Source organism: Hordeum vulgare, chromosome 7H (assembly GCF_904849725.1).
Source record: "Hordeum vulgare subsp. vulgare chromosome 7H, MorexV3_pseudomolecules_assembly, whole genome shotgun sequence".
Taxonomy (NCBI): Eukaryota; Viridiplantae; Streptophyta; class Magnoliopsida; order Poales; family Poaceae; genus Hordeum; species Hordeum vulgare.
Genome location: NC_058524.1, coordinates 445,194,128 through 445,212,441, shown reverse-complemented (window position 1 = coordinate 445,212,441; position 18,314 = coordinate 445,194,128). Strand labels below are relative to the sequence as shown.

Below are 18,314 nucleotides of genomic sequence, written 5' to 3'. Positions count from 1 at the left end.
TAATATTACTTTTGCTACGTATAACTTATATTTTATTTGTTAAAGTCATGGTATTTGTTAAAGTCATGGTCAAACTATAACATAAAATATGAAAGAAATACCATATTATAATATGATATGCATGATATTAGTATGTGATACTCATTACGGGAATTAATTTTAAAGACACCAGTGCGAACCAATATGTAGTTAGATTGTTAGAGGAATAGTAGTATCCTTAGCCCTTAATCCATTAGGATTTAACCGTTTAAGGCCCGATGCTAGCATTTCCTGTCTTATTTTAGGATTTTTAACGATGTGCGTTTAATGAAAGAAAACGTTCCCAACGAGGAGACCTACCCCTATGAGCACCTCCGAAAGACTAAGCCGGTATATCATCTTGAGATTTACGAAGTCATCGTAGGCGCCTCGTCATCAACGGAACGTCCCCTCCCATTGAAAGCGTATCACCGAAAATCCTGAAATAAATTCAGAAATAATGCAAGCACTAGGATTTGAACCCTGGTGGACTGGGCATACCACTGTCCCTCTAACCATCTAACCACAGGTTGGTTTTCACGTATATATAAGCACTGCGTCTGTATTGTGTTAAAAAAAAGAAAAGGTTTTAAATCAGCCGACTGATTACAGCGAACACGTAAGCCGCGTGTTGCGTCGTCCGATCAGCCCGAGCCCGATTAGAGCAAGTACAATAAGGTACACTCAGCAGGCTGTAAGGATTAAAATACTATATGTTTGCTGAGTTGGATGAGAGAGAAGAGGAGAAAGAAGGGAAGCGGGCTCTTCGTTAAGAGTTAACTCTAGCACGTTCTCCTAGGTGCTTTGTGGGAATGAAAGGTGGATCATATATGATAAAAGTAATACTCTTTTATAGCTAACTATTGTACAAACTAGCTGTAAGATGGACTATAAGACTGTTTATAGCCAGCAGTTGGCTATACTATTAACCATGCTCTTAGCTGAATCACGACGGACATGCATGCACAGTTTTCGTGTGCTTTATCAGGTGTGTTGTCCCAGTTGCCTATGACATATCTAGTTGATAATTTTACACCATTTTTTCACGCCATAATATTAGCTCATGCACTAGCTAGTACCCTTAGAAAGTACAAGATTTTGTTGGTCTCTTCAGAAAAATGTTGCCATGTTCACTTTGAAAAAAGAAATATTATTCCCATGTCCACATAAAAATATGTTCCCATGTTGCTGCAATCTTGGGCAAGGACCGCCCACTGCTGCAAACCGGTGGTGCATAGCAAAGTACCGTCCGTTGTTGCAAACCCGCCAGACGTAGGTACAAGGACCCGCTAGAAGTCGTCATCGCCATGCTGGGGCCTACTCGATGATGTCGAGGCGACGACAATATGATCCATGTTGCAATAGGTGACCATAACATAGTCTCAATTGCAATGGGTGAATTCATAGCAAGCTATGGGTGACTGTGACATCGTCCATGTTGCGATGGTTGACCATAACATGGTCCATATTGCCATGGTTGGCCACAACATGATTCATGTTGCAATGTTCCCAATGATGAACGAAATGGACTGCAACACAACTCGTGTTGCAAATTCCCAACCACAACACGGTTCTTGTTGCAAACGGTTGCGACTCAGGGGCCAAAGATTAAACGGTTCTCATGCACGCCATCCAAATGGCTATCCAAGCAGCCAATTTGATCCAAACATCACCCAGAAAACACGGTCCTGCTAGAGAAAAAGGAAAATATGTGATGTGTTTCACCCATGTGAGGTCAGACGGCCGGCGAGTGTTTGCAACGTCTGCTGAGTTGCAAACTTACCGAGCACAACATTGACCACGTTGCAAACGGCGGGTCATGGCTTATAAGTTCTAAGTCCCTGTAACCAAACACCCTCTAATCGAACGGCTGGCAAACGTCTAATTGTAGGGCCTCCGAGGCGGTTTATTTTTCGCTGGGATCAACCGGATGATCCGTAGCAGCGGCTTAAAAAAAACCTTAGAAACGGGGAAATAGAATCTTTTCTGTTTATACTGAAGATTTGGGCTTTCCAGCTCAAGAAAACATTGGGTGTCTTTTGGGCCGGTAGTGGGAACTTAGACTTGGGCCGTCACTCGTCCGGTCGTCTCCACTCGTTGCTTCTCCTCCCTTCCCCCAAAATCCCCCCACTCGCCGCCGCGAGACTGACGGAACCCATCGCCATCTCGCCGCCGGTGAAGTCGCCATGGCCGACCACGCCGCAGACGAGCAGGAGCCGCCCGTCCTGCTCGAACGCGCGGCGCGTGCCACCCGAGGAAAGAGGTGCCCCGCGCTCCTCCCCCGCCGTACCTCTCTTCCCTACTTCTTACGCTGTATGTCCCCCCTCTGATTGCGCAGGATAACCAAGCTCGTCGAGGAGGAGGTCGAGAACGACGAGGCTTTTTGGGGCCAAGACGCCCTCAAGGAGGTCCGTCGGTTGCCACGGAATCATCCCTTCTGCTCATCTTCATAAGCTGTTTACTGTGCCTCAACCGCTCCGTCCTTTCTGGCAGGACGAGGAGGATGATAACTATCAGGAAGAGCAGGATGCTGGTGACGTATTCGACAGTGATTTCGATGAAGATGTGAGATCCCTGCTTCTGCTCCGTCCAATCTGTTCAATTGGTTTGCTTATTTATTGTGTAGTAGTTTTTGTAAAGTTGGTCTTCTCTTTGCTCATAATAATTTCCTCACTGCCTCTGCTAATCCAACCCCTTCCAGGAACCTCAACCTGACGACGACCCAGAGAAGGAAGTGAGTGAGAGGTAACACATGTTTCATGTTAGCTCATAAGCATATCAGAGCACAGTCATGCACTGCATAACACTCAGTTATACTCCCTCTGTTCCTAAATACTTGTTGTTGGGGGGAACTAGATTAGTTCTCCCCAACAACAAGTATTGTGGCACAGAGGGAGTATATTCTAAATCGTGCCCCGATTGTGGACCAGATTACCTATTAAGAAGCGGCTAGTTTTCCCTGGGAAGACAATGAAAAAGATGAAAGCCAAGAAAAAGAAGAAGAAGAATAAGTTCATCAAACTAGAGGATGACGATATAGATGACAAGGCTCCTGATAAGACAACTTCATCCAAACAATCAGATGTTCCTGATGAATGGGAGTCTGAGAAAACAATCAGGAAATCGACCAGAACAGCTGTCATTGTGAGACAAGCTGAACGAGAAGCAATACGTGCTGAAAAGCAAGCAACTGCTAAGGTCTGTATCCATACAGCAGCCCTCCACTTCTTACGTTCATGGTTATTAGTATTCAGGGACAACAGAATCTTGTATAGTACTCAAAAAATGGCGTTTTCAGGCTAATTGATTGTTTTCCCTCTTTTATACTGTTCCAGCCAATTAAGAAGAGAAAAGAGGGAGAAGAAAAACGCATGACACAAGAAGAGATGCTCTTGGAAGCAGCTGAAACTGGTCTGTTTTCCTTGTTTCTTCTGCTTTTCCCAGAGATATAGATGGAACATACCGCTTTTGCTTGAGTATTTTACCTTTGTCTATTAGAGATCATGAACATGAGAAATCTTGAACGTGTACTGGCAAGAGAGGAGGAGGTGAAGAAAAAAGCTGTTGTTCAGAAAGCTGTCTATGAGGGTCCTACACTTCGATTTCACTCTAGGGATGGTAACTACTGTACACATATCTGCTTACATGTGAATACTGAACTTAGAAGCTACTTCTTTTTGTGCTAATTATCATCATTCTGAATTAGGGGAATCACGTCTGGAATTCATTAATGGGGCATCATTTGGGTCTGAACTTTGTACAACTTCAACTCCTTGTAAGTGTTGGTTTCTCTTTGGTGATGTACTTTATTTATCTGGCAGTTACCATAGAATATATTTGTAGACTTGACAGTTTGAATTCAATGTAGTCCTGTATTAATTATTATTACTGCAGATCCGGAGAAATCTGTTTGTGTTGTAACAGGACTTCCTGCCAAGTATGTTTTCTGTACACTAATTTGCTCATTCCTTAATTCATGTTCCTTTTCCCTTGTATGTGAAGTTGGAGCTTCCTTCCCTTTTCCCTGGCAGTTACATATTTCACTTGATAAAATTATGCACACATGTTTCTGTTGCTTAATTGCTGTGTATTTTTACAGTCAGGTGTTGCAGTGTTGGTTGGTAGTGGTTTGTTGTATTGCGATATATGTGTCTGTTGGTTAGAGAGTGCCATATTATGTAAAATCCAGCAATCCCATATAAATTGCACGTCCTAGTTCTAGCAATTGTTGTACTCTTCAGTTTATTTTGTCATGATGAAATAGGCAAGGTGCTTCATTCAGTGATTTGAAATGAACATACTCGTGCATTTACACCTGAACTCCTACATTAGTACACCTGAACTGATGCATTCTGTTACACGCTGAGTGGGTTATGTCTCCATGGTTGTTTTAAAGTGATAATCTTATTTGAGGTTTTACTTCCTTGTAGATACCGTGATCCAAAGACGGGATTACCTTATGCAACAATGGCAGCGTTTAAGATCATCCGAGAGAGGTACATTTTGTTGCTTTCCTTGGAATTGACTTTTTTCTTGCTGGCCTGTAACTCTTTAGTAGTGAGACAGTGCTCAATTTCGGAATGTAGACATATAACATGCTAACATTTTCTACGGGTGCATGTGTTCAGTTTCCTGAAAGAGGAGCCGGATAAGAAGAGGCCCAACATGTCAAATATGGGAGAACTCTTTGAATCAGTAGCTGGCGAACATTCTACGCCTAAGAAGAAAAGAATCGAGGGAAGATCACCAATATCAGTAGACCTAAGGCACGGTGGACGCTTCAGACGAATACCTGCTCTTGATGTGATGGACGAGGACTGATGTTCTCTGACAGTGTGGTTGCATAGGTTGCCATGTTACCGAGGACAGATCTGATGGCATGGTTGCATATGATGCCATGTTAGCATGACTTGACAGAGATCTCTGGCGGTGTGGTTGCATATGATTAGCATGGGGACTGGCCGGAGATCTCCCAACAGCGTGGTTGCTTAAGATGCCTTGTTAGCATTAGGAGCAGTACAGTGACACACTATGTTCTTGATGCCGCTTGTGGAGATGGTCGCCAATGGCATGTTGTAAACGAACTGCTATCAGTTCACGGCTTCTTGTGTTAGGTGTGCTTCAACCGTAGTCGTAGGGACTGTTCAACATAGCCTCAGCATTGCATCCTGACATCTAATCATGGTATCCGTTTCCGTGTCATTTTGACATTGAGCTTGATTTCCACTCACAATAACTTGTTGCACAATGTGGCTTTCCTTGCCGACATTTTGATATATAATAACTGCACCTCAGGCAGCCTGTTTCGCCACTGCCGCCGTTCATCCACCTTGTCACCGACTCACTCATAACACCGTCCTCCTCTTGAAGCCCAGCTGCATCACTGATGCTCTTTCTCGATCAGGACCAACCACAAAAATGACCGAAACTCTTACACTATTGTGCACAGTGCCACACAGGGACTCAACACAGAACAGCGCATGTAAGCGTGTGGTATTACCATTGCACGCAGGTGATGAACAAAAATTAAGCATGCAACACCGATCAAATGCACGAAGACGAATTAAACAGCAACCGATCACCGAAGAGATTCCCAGCTTCCCGGTTCAAGTGATCGACCACCGGAACCATCGATGGCGCACCAAAGTCATACTTCCAGTACAAGTTCCATCCCAACCGAGATACAAAACTAAGCAACAGGAAGTTTTTCCGCAGCATTTCGAATCACCGTCTGATGCACCGAGAGACAACAACGGTAAGCTACTTCGCGCGAAGACGCCAAAAGCATCCATGCATGGTCGATGATACCAGGACGCACCATTCCAAAACTTGATTCAGCACTGCATCTGCTTCATGTTCCTCCAATTCATCCGATGAATGTCTGCCTGGTATTTCCCAGCAAGTGGTAATCCCCTGGCGATGGCGTGTACGGGCGTGCATTAGCGCTCTCAGCCAAGTCCATGCCATTACACCACTCCCCTTCAAAGACAAGGAGCATTTGTCAGATGACAAATCAATATAGTATTACTACCTTTTTCTTCTTCTTTTTGCTACATATCTTGCTAGCAAACCTCAAGTATAAACAAAACGACACATTTATACAAATGAACTGGAAATGGTTGTCTAGCTATGATGCTAATTTTTCTAACTAATAATATATTCTAATATCTATTATCGAGTACATTCATTCCGTTTGAAATCTGATTAATTATCACCCTTTCATAACTTAACAGCAAGACGTTCTAATTCCCCTAGTGAAGATTACTAGTACCTCAACATCAGTTATACACATCTATTAGTAGTTGTACAGCTAAACTGATATTATTGATACGATCATCACGTTCATCATTTTTGGCACACTCTATGGCATTAAGCACCGCAAGGGAAGCAAACTGATCATTAAGTAGTCCATGCATGAACTGTTTGAATATGTCAGATAAATACTGAACAACTAGAGAAGCCACGCCTATATCCGGCAAATTAGACAAATTTGACCCAGGAGCAAAAGTATTTCACAAACTGAACCATGTTTGAAAAATGTTCACGCAGCTGACCCTTTTGTATGGCGCCCGACAGTCAGGCGCCACACTATACTGTGCGACGCCTTTGCCTTAGAAGCCACACAGTGTAGTGTGGCGCCTATGTCTTAGGCGTCACACTAGGTCTCGGGCGTCACACAACGTAGTGTCGGGCGTCACACAGTGTAGTGTGGCGCCTAAGACAAAGACGTCATAAAAAAGGGTCCGTTGGGTGAATTTTTTTCGCGGACAGTTCATTTTATAAATTAGTTCACTTTTGGATTAATTTTTTGTGTTTTGCCCCTATATCCACGAAGAATGATTGTGCACAAATATCTGGATGCAGTAGATTTAGTTATGCTCTTAATCCGCAAGAAATGTTGGTAAGTGCATCGCATTGACATTACCCAATAATACTATTAGATCAACAAGGCGTAGAGCCAAATAAAAATGATAGTGTGGGACTGCCGGACTTGTTGATCTATGGTAGAAATACCATGTATGTAAATGGTATGGGCGTCAGGATTGATGAAACGGTCACGTAGAGGCATGAAACAAACATATCAATCAGATGACAAATCAATGTAGTATTTTTTCTGAAAACCAATGTAGTATTTTCTTGACAAAGCAATGTAATATTACTACCTTTTTCCTTTCTTTCTACATATCTTGCTAGCAAACATCAAGTACAAGCCAAACTACATTTATACATATGAAGTGGAAATGATTGTTTGATTATGATGCTAATTTTTCTAACTAATAATATATTCTCATTTGCAAGCTTATAGATATATCTATTATCGAGTACAATCATTCCATTAGAAATCTGATTAATTCTCACCCATTCATAGTTAATAGTAAGGCGTTTGTCTAATTCCCCTAGTGGAGATTACTAGTACCTCAAGTAGTCAAGTTAAGCACATGCAGAAGTAGTTGTACAATAAAATTGATATTATTGATATGATCATCATGTTTATTTTTTTAATGCCCAGAACCATAAGTACAAATGATGAACATGATGGTATTTTCATATATTAGTATATCAAATTACATATATTCAAATAGAGCAAAAACAAATACAAAGAGGGGGTTATCCAATACCAGCCCTAGGTAATAGGTTATCATGGCCAAATGGGGGATCAACATAAGTTCCATTTGGCCAAATGGGGTTTGGTGTCTAGAAAGAAGGATTTTGGAGGTTTAGGGATCCCTAATATTAGAGATTATAATATGGCTCTATTGGCTTCCTGGGGAAAAAGATTTTTTAGGAATAATTCTGGAGACTGGAAAAATGTGATTGCTTATAAGTATGATGTGACTTGTCCAAATATTTTTTGGACCAAAACAAAATTTGGATCTCCTTTCTGGAAAAGTGTTTCCTGGGCTTTACAAGCATCTAGGAATTTTTATCACTGGAAAATTGGAAATGGTGCTAATATAAGTTTCTGGCATGATGTTTGGGCTGGGGAGTGTTCCCTTAAAGTAAGGTTTTGGAAATTGTTTGACATCTGTAATCAACAAGGATGTGCTGTGGCCCAAGTTTGGGATGGGGTGACACTTAGACTATCATTTAGAAGGTGTGTTGATCATAGTGGACTAAGTAATTGGGGAATGCTTATTAATCATATAAAGAATTATCCTTTATCTGATTCTCTTGATACTCCTGTTTGGGATTTGGAATCAAAAGGCATTTACTCTGTTAAGTCTTTTTATAATTGTATCAACTTTGGAGGTGTGGTATTTCCTTTTGGAGACTCTTTATGGAAAATTTTGTGTCCTCAGAAAATACATGTGTTTTTGTGGCTGTGTTTATATAACAAATCCTTGACTAGAGATAATGTGGCTAAAAGGAAAACAATTGAGGATAAGTCTTGCCTATTTTGTAGTGAAAATGAATCTATCCAGCATTTATTTTTTGAGTGTGTGAACTCTAACCTGATTTGGGATATTATATCTGATTTCGTTAAGATTTGCAGAATAAGTTGCATTAGTGAGGTTGCTTCCTTTTGGAAAGTTAATAAACAGAAACCTGTTCTTAACTTGGTAATTGCTGCCTCCTTGTGGAATATATGGAAATTAAGAAATGAATTCTATTTCCAGGGGCGCAAATGGAAAAGTCTGGACTGCAACATTGTCAAGTTAAGAGGGATTTTGCTTCGATGGGAAGTTCTTTGTGGCGCTGCTCAGCAAACCGAACTGAAGCAGTTCATTCGACTGCTGGACAAGCGTCCGGGGGAGATCCTGAGGATTGCTTGGCGATGATCTGAAGACCTATCCTTATCCTTAGTTTCTTTTCTCCCTTGGTAGTTTATCTTGGCTTGTAATAAAAGTAGACTACTTTGCACTTTCCAGGACAGCTTCCTTTGTTTTTGGGTCTGCCTGTGGTTATTTTCGGTCGGTGTGTTAACTGTTGTGTAGCTGGTTTATGGGCTTTTTCTGCTCCATTTATAAAAAGTGGGGTAGGGGGAAAACCCCTTTCGTTAAAAAAAAAAGGTTATCATGTTCATCATTTTGGGACCCTAAGACGAATATTAGTGCACACTCTCCATATGGCATTAAGCAACACAAGGGAGCAAACCGATACTGTTTGAATATGTCAACTGAATCGTGAACAAGTAGAGAAGCCACACCTATATCCACAAAAAAAAAAATGCTTGTGCAGAAATATCCAGATGTAGTAGACTAGTTATGCTCTTAACATATAGCAGGATAAGTTGGTAAGTGTATCGCATTGACACTAACAAATGAACATTAGATCAAGAAGGCTCAGAGGCAAATAAAAATGAGGGAGTGGGACTACCGGACTTGTTGATCTATGGTAGAAATGACATGTACTGTATATGGTATGACGATCGACGAAATGGTGGCGTAGAGGCATGAAACAAACATATCAATCAGAAAAGACGTATTTTTCAAGCAACATTTACACCACTCGTGTAACAATCGAGAATACTACTAAAAGCTGGCTAATTTAGGAGGGGAACAAATTGGACATACAGCAAGACAGTCAGATCAAGACAAAGATGATTGGTAGCATGCATGCATTACCTGAGGAGAGCGCCCGTGGCAGCTCCCAAGCCCGAACGAAGCGGCTGGCCATGCAGATGCTCGGCGGCGCAACGAGACCATAGACCTGGCACTCCACGACCTTGCGAGCACGCACGTCAACGCCAAAGAGGTGCTCCTTGAGGAAGAAGTAGACCACGTCGGGGTTCTCGGGGTGGATGAGCGCGAGCGTGGGGATCTTCTTGGGCAGCCCGGCCGCCTTGTAGCTCTCATCGGCCCAGATCTCTGCAAAGCTCGCCTCTTGCCCCAGCGTCCACTCCCTGGAGTGTGGATCGGCCAGCGTCCACACGCTCACCGTGGGCGTGCGAGCGCCGCCGCCACGAGCACGAGCACGGGAACGCTTACCCATGTACATGTCGACGAAACGCAGCTTGCCGCCGCTCACCCCCACGTAGCGGTACTTGTCGGCGACGCCCCAAGCCTCCCTGCACCCGAGCACCTTCTCCGGCGGGAGCGGGACGAAGCCCAGGACCGGCTCGTCGGCGAAGGGGTCGCAGGTGATGACTCCCCATGTGAGGTCGACCCACCAGAGCCTCCCGTGGTACGAGACCACGCAGATGGGGACCAGCGGCCGCGGCGGCAGCGGGTAGCGGACGCGCTTCGCCACCCACTCCCCGACCTCCGTGGAGAAGCAGAGGAGCGTGGCGTGGTCGCAGCCGATGATGGGCCGGAGCTCGGCGACCATGTAGTGGCCGCCGCCGCCGGGGGAGGCGAGGAGGCCGAGGAGGGCCTGGTGCTGGATGGTGGTGCCCTCGGGGTCGGGGAGGTGGAATGCCGTGGCGGCGGTGGCGTCGATCACGAAGTAGCGCGGGTGGTTGAATTTCCAGCTGACGGACTGGCAGCCGGGGCGGTCGATGACTTGTTGGGTCGGGTCGCGGCGCAGGTTGGCTTGGAGGAGGAGAAGGCCGGAGGGGTCGGCGGTGAGGACGAAGGGGAAGTAGTGGGGCGTGGGGGGCTCCGGGAAGACGCGCGGGGAGACGGTGAGGATCGAGGCGCGCGGCGGCGCCGTGAGCGCCACGGAGGCGTCGCCGCCGTCCGCCAGCGCGGAGACGCGTGGGATGCTGCCCAGGATGACCCACGGCGAGGGGGACGACGACGGCGGCTGCGCCATCTGGGCTCGCGAAGGAAAGTGGGAAAAGCGGAGCGTGGGATGGTTGGCGTGGTGCAGTCTGCTGGAGAAGGCGCAGAGCTGAGCGGAACAGGGGAGTGGCAGCCTTTCAAAGTTCAGTTTGAACTTTGAACGTCTCGGCTCCTCCAATGCTCATACTCATGCACACAAACGTCTTTTTCTTGTCGTTTTCTTGAGGTGCCTTTTTCTTGGATTTCAATACAAAGATGTTCTTGTTGGTTTAGTCCCACATCGGTTGTGGGAGGAGACATAACACCGACTTATGACAGGCCTTGGGCCCTCTCCCCCCCTCCCCCCCCCCCCAAAAATACTAGCTTGTTAGGTGGAGACACCCTCACCCTTATAAGTCGTGTTATGTCTTCTCCTACAACCGATGTGGGACTAAATCCAACAATTCCCCCTCACACATCGGAGCCCAGGTGCCCGGAATAAATCTCGGTGGGCTCACGGGTGGGAATAATTCTCGGTGGACTCACGGGTGATCGGTCATGGTTGGTGGGCTGGAGATGCTGGTATTAGCGGGCCCATGGTGACCGATGTGTGAGGGGGAGATTGTTGGGTTTAGTCCCACATCGGTTGTGGGAGGAGACATAACACGACTTATAAGGGTGAGGGTGTCCCCTCCTAACAGGCTAGTCTTTTGGGGGGAGAGGGCCCAAGGGCTGTCATAAGTCGGTGTTGCTCTTCGGTTGGGCCTGTTGACGCATGTGGTTCGAAAACGCTGGTGTTAGCGGACCCGGGATTGCGTAACAAGTGGTATCATGAGCTAGGTTGTTCGGAGGCTGCGTTGTGTTGATCTAGAGGTTGAATCGTGGCAGGCGAAACATATGGCAATCGATCAGCGGATCATCCGGCGAGCGTCCAACCGAGGCGCATGTACGCGTGGCAGCACGAGGCATCGATGCAGGTCGGTCTTGATCGATCAAAAGCAGCGGCGTCGACAGAAGATGGACCGTGTGCATGTGGGAGGCGACGTGAACGAGACGACCGCGGCTGCTCGTGCAAGGCGAGGCCCGTGCAAGGCGAGGCCCAGTTGACTTGACATGCGGCGATCGGTCGAGCATACAACAGGCGAAGGCGGACACGCAGAATTGCAGCGGGTACTAGCTCGGGCGGCCGGTCCATCTGCGGTGCGCGTGGAAGCCAAGTTGCATGGTGTGTAGCCGGACCAGCAATGCGTGGAGCAGGCGGGCTGACCCAGGTGGGGTCGGCTGCTGCGCGCAGCTATGGCGCAAGTGGGAGAAAGGCTTGTTGTGCACGCGGAGTACGCTGGTGCTGTTGTGTATGTGGATGGTAGCGTGAGGGTCTATAGTGGTAAGGATGGCGGCGTGCGTATAATGCTCGAAGGAGACTCGAGTGCGTCGTGGCAAGATCATGCATACACAGGGCGTCGAGCAATGCACAAAGATGTGCGGGACGAACACGACACAGGGTGGAGCATGGTTGCAGTCGGATATTTTCGGCTGGGTCGGACTGGACTGTCTGACGGATCGATGGGGATGTCAGTCAAAGCAGAAGACGGCGGTGATTTCAACGACAGCGACATAGGAGCTTGATGCTGATGGTGGTCGATTTCTGGGGTGTGGAAACACGTGGGCTTGTGCGGCTTCGACGGACCATGGCGCAAGGTTGATTCAAGGCGGTGTACACATGAGAGCTTGAAGTCAAGGAGGCGCGGGGTAGCATGGCCAGCTACATGGAGTCCTGTTGAAGGTGGAGCTGGAGTCTGGTGGAAGACTTCACTCTGTGCTGATGGAGGGGCTACGGCGTAAGATTTCGGAGAATCGTAGCATATTTCAGTGGGATAGCGAGAGACACGTGGATTGGACTGGCTACCAGTGGTCTGATGGAGACGTCATACTCGACATCGGTCGGTGATGATCGGTGGTTCTCTGCAGTGGGGGTTGAGTGGTGTGGGTTCGCGACCTTGGAAAACTTGACCAGGACAACAGAGGCTCGACACGGTGATAGCGACGAGGTGTGCGGTAAGCATGGAACACAACGATAGAACAAGGCACTGGTGGTCAGACATGTTGTCAGACAAAGTGTGTAAAGGGTACTCAAGCAGTGTTGACGAGTACCAGATTGAAGTTGGTGAATGGGTCTATCGGTGCTAGTTGATGGACAAGAGTTGACCATGGAGAATCTGAGAAAGTGACGGAAAATCTGAAATTGTCATAAGCGGAGAGAGTATATGGCAGTATATTCTGTGGGGTTCAGTACACATGGCAAAGTGTGTATGATAAGTACAGAAGGAGGCGGAGTGCTATAGTTGTGGGACATGTCAGAGACTATCTCGGAAAAGGGTGAGATAGCTGCGAATTAGACTCGGGGTGACACAAGGCGACGGTGAAATTTCTTCAAGTTTCATACAGACGGTCAAGAAAGAGCAAGGATGTTGAGTTCAGTTGGAAGCACAAAGTAGAGAAATAAGGAACTTAACTTTGCTCGAGGGTTGACTGTGAAGAAGACGAGAAGGGACTACAGTTGCAGGTGGAGTCACATGGAGTCTGGGAGTAGCAGTGGTGCTCATGACGTATCTCAAGTCCAATGTACATGGAAGTTTGACGCATGGATGAACTCAAGGTGGTGGAGAATATTCGCCAAGGTGGAGTTTGTTAGAGTTGTGTCGAATATTATTGTACAAGGTAGGTTACAGTTGGACTCTGAGTAGTATTGTGTTTAGTCAAGATATGGGGTCGTGTCCTAATAGGACACTTGTATCCTAGGCCTCTTATATATAGCGGGGCTAGACACACGATGTAACCTATGCCAACATAATAGCACAGATACGCGGGGGAGCCGGCGGCGTGTGCCGGCACCCGGGCTGCCGAGGTGCGGTATTGTGACGGTGTCACGGGGAGGAGCGCCCGTAGTCAGGCCCCGGGGATGTAGCCATATCAGTGAACCTCGTTAACAAATCTCGGTGTCGTTCTTGTGTGATTGCTTTGTCCTCGGTAGATCGACGAAGTGCCTCGGATTAATTTTAATAGTTCTAACATCTGAGATGACAAATTATGTTGCGTTTACGAAAACATGGATGGGGCCAGCATCCCATGACTAGGGTTCTCTATGAATGCTCCTTTATGAAATGATAGGGGGATTTCTGTATGTGGGACAAAACCGATCATTGACACTATTCTTAAAACCCATGCTACTATTTTGGGTTTTCAAGATACCAAAAAGAGCTTTTTTCTTACCTTTTAGGCTTCGTTTGGAACGTTGTTTTTTTCTATACCTTTGTAATATTTTACACTTGTATTATACTAGCCTACAATCAAAATACATGTCAGGATTGTATTTCCATTCCGCTTCCCATCCTCCGTTTGGATTGTTGTTTTTCTCCCACCCTTGTAACCTGGCTACCATAGCCTAAACTTTCAAAAGCACAAACTTTCAACAACAGTAGAATTTCAACAACACAAAGTGCACTTTTAACAACATAAATTTTCAAATATGCACATACAGACTTGAAAACAGCACAGACTGCACTCCCACACATATTGCACACGTATAAAATGAGATAATTTTTCTATTTATATAACAGTACCACAACATAAACAAAATATAATATTTTTGCATCCATCCATTCGAACATAGTTCCGATAACTCATAGTGCTCAAAATCAACAATTTAAATTACAAATTTAATGAGGCATACGTGTCTCGTCTCGTCCATTGCTACATAACCAAAGTTAGGACTCACAATTGTTCAATCATTGTGCATTTAGACATAAAGTATTTCAGAAAGATTAATCCTCGGTAATAGTTCAAGCAGTGAAGCAGCTTCGGGGCAGAAGAGTAATCCTTGGAAACAAGACATATCTGACCAGGCTAGAAAAGATCATCTGGATAAGTAACACGAGCAACATCTGCATAAGTAATAAGAGATTGTCATGATCCAAGATAGCTATCAATCCTAGAAATGCTGACTAGTTCTCTCAAAAAAAATCACATCACGTGTCAAAACCGGAAGGGGGATATCAAAGATATTGCACAATCCATGGTGCAAAACACAAGATACGCAGATGGTAAGGATGACTAGAACAAACTAAAGTACATAAAGATCTTGCAGATTAAACCATCACAAGATCATCTGCAAACTCAGTTTAGTACTACATCATAACTAAACAAGAACTAAAAGATCGTTGCAGTGAGTTTGGAACATCGGTGCCTGTTCCCGACCAAACATCAAACACACACGCGTTTCAAACAGAACAAGAACGACATAATCCTACCAACCGAACAACGTTCCTTATATGCATGCATAGGATGATTCGGAGTTGGAATTAAACTAAACTATCTAAACAATAACTGATGCATGGAGGAACAAAATTAGCACAAGCAACAACAAAAGTTCAGAAACAGTTGAAAAAGAGCAAGGAGATAATCCATCATAATCGCATGAAAATTCACTCAAATCGTACTCGATAAGCTAGACAACAACAAAATGTGATCAGAAGCTAGACAACCGCACGAGCAACATCTCTAGTTCTCTCCCTCCCTTTCTAAATGCAAGTTTTTTCGGACATTTTAATACAAAATATAAAAAAACAATTCTGGAACTTAATTTTTTCGGAGCAGAAACAGAGAGCAGTAACATTAGAGTCTCCAGGAGGTGCTTTGAATGAAATGACTCAGCAAGGCAGTCATTTTGAGCTGCAACTAGGCATTCTGGCACTTAATTTGCTATGCTATCTATCACTCTAGTGTTACTGCTCTGTGTTTCTGCTCCCTGTTTACAACAAGGAGTATTGACTCTATAGAGTGCTAAGTCATCTTAAATAATCCATATTATTGTACTGTATGATGAATCCTACTGCCCAGCCGGCCGGTGTTATTCTGGACCATTTCCATCTAGCTAGTATTCAGACTTCCTGCCGCCCAAAAAATTGTTTGGTGTTAATTTTCAACTGTGCTAGCTCAAGAATGGTACTAGAAAGGAAAATACAGCATATACTATATAGATATGCTAACACAACATAATATATAGCATAATATTCTTTTCCCGTGCCAGCTGGTACTGGTGTTAATATTTTGCACTTTGTAGTAACATACATGACGGAGTTCTTTCTTGTAGTTTTTTATATTCAGGCGTGGCTTCGTTATTCCAAAGCTTTTACGGTACTACTATGTTATTTAGTTGGTTGCTGCCTTTCAGTTCGATTGGTTACAGACATGTAGATTTTGTGGTACGAGTGGTTGTAAAGTCTCTCTCTAGATAGTTGGCAGTTGGCACATACTCGGCTCAGTGTCAGTAGCTTGCTCACTCTATTGATTGTGATGACACAGACGGGAGCCAAGGCTTGCAAAGATTGTAAAGTTAGTATCCCACTATGCAATGCAGGACCCGATGCATTCATTGTTGCACCTGAAAAATGCCCTAATGCAGTGATGCACATGCTGCTGATAAAAGGAAGTGGGCCGCTAGTGAAATGGAGAGCTCCCAATCAAATTTCTACTACTGGTCTCCTACAAAATCATGAATCATGCAATGTACTCTGTTAATTCTTCACATTTCAGAATGTCTCAGTGTTGGTACCTACTCTCCGCATACGATTCTAGTGTGGCTACTTACTACTTGTTGTGCTTATTTTGTTTCATGCAGTTCTGAATATCTATGCATATGCTTGATAATTTGCTAAATGCCCAAAAAAATCTAAGTGAATTTATTTTCAGTATAATATATCAAGTCGCCATATGTAGCTTGCAATTAAAGATAAAAATCAATTCATCTAACACAGCAGGATAACAAACTGAAGTATACTAACACCTACGATAACAAACTGAAGTATACACAAAGAAACAACAGGAGAGGGAGCAAGGACAATACCTATGATCAAATCACCAGATTGATTGAAGGAATATCGCCAGGTGTAAACCGAGCTGCAAAGGAATACTCACTCAAATAAGCCTTGGAAACTTATCTTTAGTGGGGAGAATAAATGCAAAAAACCATGTTTTATGGGACTTACAAGGAGGAGGCTAAGGATTGATCTTGTCGACTTCCTTCTTTAACCACATACCCCGCAATCTTGAGTTGTAACCCAGGAAAATCTCATGGTTTGCTGCATCTTTGAAAACATCAGAGGCAAAGATTTTCACCTCGTCGGGCACATCTTCCATATCATTCAAGATTTCCAAGCATTCTGTAATTGAGGGTTGTTTTCCTTGTTGTGACACTCTCTCTTTCTTAGTAGCTTGCTCTTTCTTGAAATTCACATACGCCATCATTGAATCTTCAAGGCGTTGTACAGATGTGGCACTTTTCTGTTTTTTGGGTCTCCTTCCTTTGGCACTTGATTCACTTATTTGTGGAGGTCTCCATCAGCATCTTCACTGTCAAATTCTTCCTCGTCACGGACAGTGTTTTCTCTTTCAACATCTCCATCAGCATCATCCCATGCAGGAACATCATTGATGTCAATTATCAAAGGAGTCCTCATGCTGTCATCGCTTCGATCTCTTGTATTTCTCTTGCTGGTGCTGGCAACCATCTTCTCCTTTGCTCCAAAGTTGCTACCTGATTTTGTGATAGTCGGAGGTTTCCTTGATGTGAGACAATGCCTTCCTTGAGAAATATGCCCTTCATAGAGCACACCCAATGCCTCATACAAGGGGAAACTTTTTCCTTCATACATTTTGAGCTTTGAATCCTCCTATATAATCAATAGAAAGGTTGAGCAGATCATGCATAGGCAAAGGAAAGTACATGCACTACAAGGAATACAAACTTACCGCAATGATCTCCTCCCATATTTCAGGTGTTGTGTTAATCACACATGCAACATCATTCCACGATATTCCAGAATGATTGACTATGGACTTGATATTTTTGTAGTGCTTCTTCAGTTGAGCTTCCTTATCCTGGACCTGATCCTTGGTAAATCTTGCCTCTGGATATAAATTGTTCAATTCTTTAACAACTTGATTCCATCCTTCAGTAGTCCACCCATTTTGGCCATGATAATGAGATAGATTGTACTCTGTAAGTATCTCGACAAGACCTTTCTCATATCTTGCTGTCCACTTAGCCCTATTTTGCGTCATATTGAACCTATGACAATGTAACTTTAGCAATAAATCAACATCAAGCAACATATCTCAAACGTTAAGAAATATAAGAATCTGAAAATGCAAAATCACATCAAGTAATACATTAGACCGATCCTAATAACATAACTAAAATGTCATATTATATCTCAAATTCCACATCATTACAATAAATTACTTTGATAGAAATAAAATCTAAATTCATTAGCCAACAGATCTCCGTGACGATCTTTCTCTTAGAATTCTTTGATAGTCCGTCCACATCCTGTTGGCAATTTCATCTCTCATGGAATTACCAAGGTCCCTTTGATTGCTTGAGGGTGTAGTCACATGTCGAGGTCTGTCATCTCCATCAGGAAGAGTGACAAATAAAAGAGGATCAATCTGCATTTGTTGTGTATCTAGCCATTGTTCATCACCTCTGTGACTCCGTATTATGTTGTGACTTGAGTGTCAATTGGGTAATGCGTGCCAACTTTTAAAATAGGAAATCGCATTTTCCAGACACCAATCGTGCGCTCTATATGGTTC

The 18,314-nt window shown here is 44.3% G+C and overlaps 2 protein-coding genes across 2 annotated transcripts; one reads left to right on the top strand and one right to left on the bottom strand.

The window, feature by feature from the left end:
* Positions 1-2,093: 2,093 nt before the first annotated feature.
* On the top strand, positions 2,094-5,220 carry LOC123407285 (SWR1 complex subunit 2). Its single transcript, XM_045100390.1, has 11 exons — positions 2,094-2,281; positions 2,357-2,426; positions 2,512-2,583; positions 2,720-2,763; positions 2,949-3,216; positions 3,354-3,429; positions 3,517-3,636; positions 3,725-3,793; positions 3,913-3,955; positions 4,449-4,514; positions 4,647-5,220. Exons 1-11 carry the CDS (start codon positions 2,205-2,207, stop codon positions 4,837-4,839), a joined length of 1,098 nt encoding a protein of 365 aa, XP_044956325.1. The 5' UTR covers positions 2,094-2,204; the 3' UTR covers positions 4,840-5,220.
* Positions 5,221-5,567: 347 nt separating this feature from the next.
* Positions 5,568-10,713, bottom strand: LOC123409065. The gene is made up of 2 exons (XM_045102054.1): positions 9,585-10,713; positions 5,568-5,997 (listed from the first exon to the last, which is right to left on the bottom strand). The coding sequence occupies exons 1-2, from the start codon at positions 10,711-10,713 to the stop codon at positions 5,885-5,887; spliced, it is 1,242 nt and encodes a 413-aa protein (XP_044957989.1). The 3' UTR covers positions 5,568-5,884.
* Between the last annotated feature and the right edge of the window lie 7,601 nt (positions 10,714-18,314).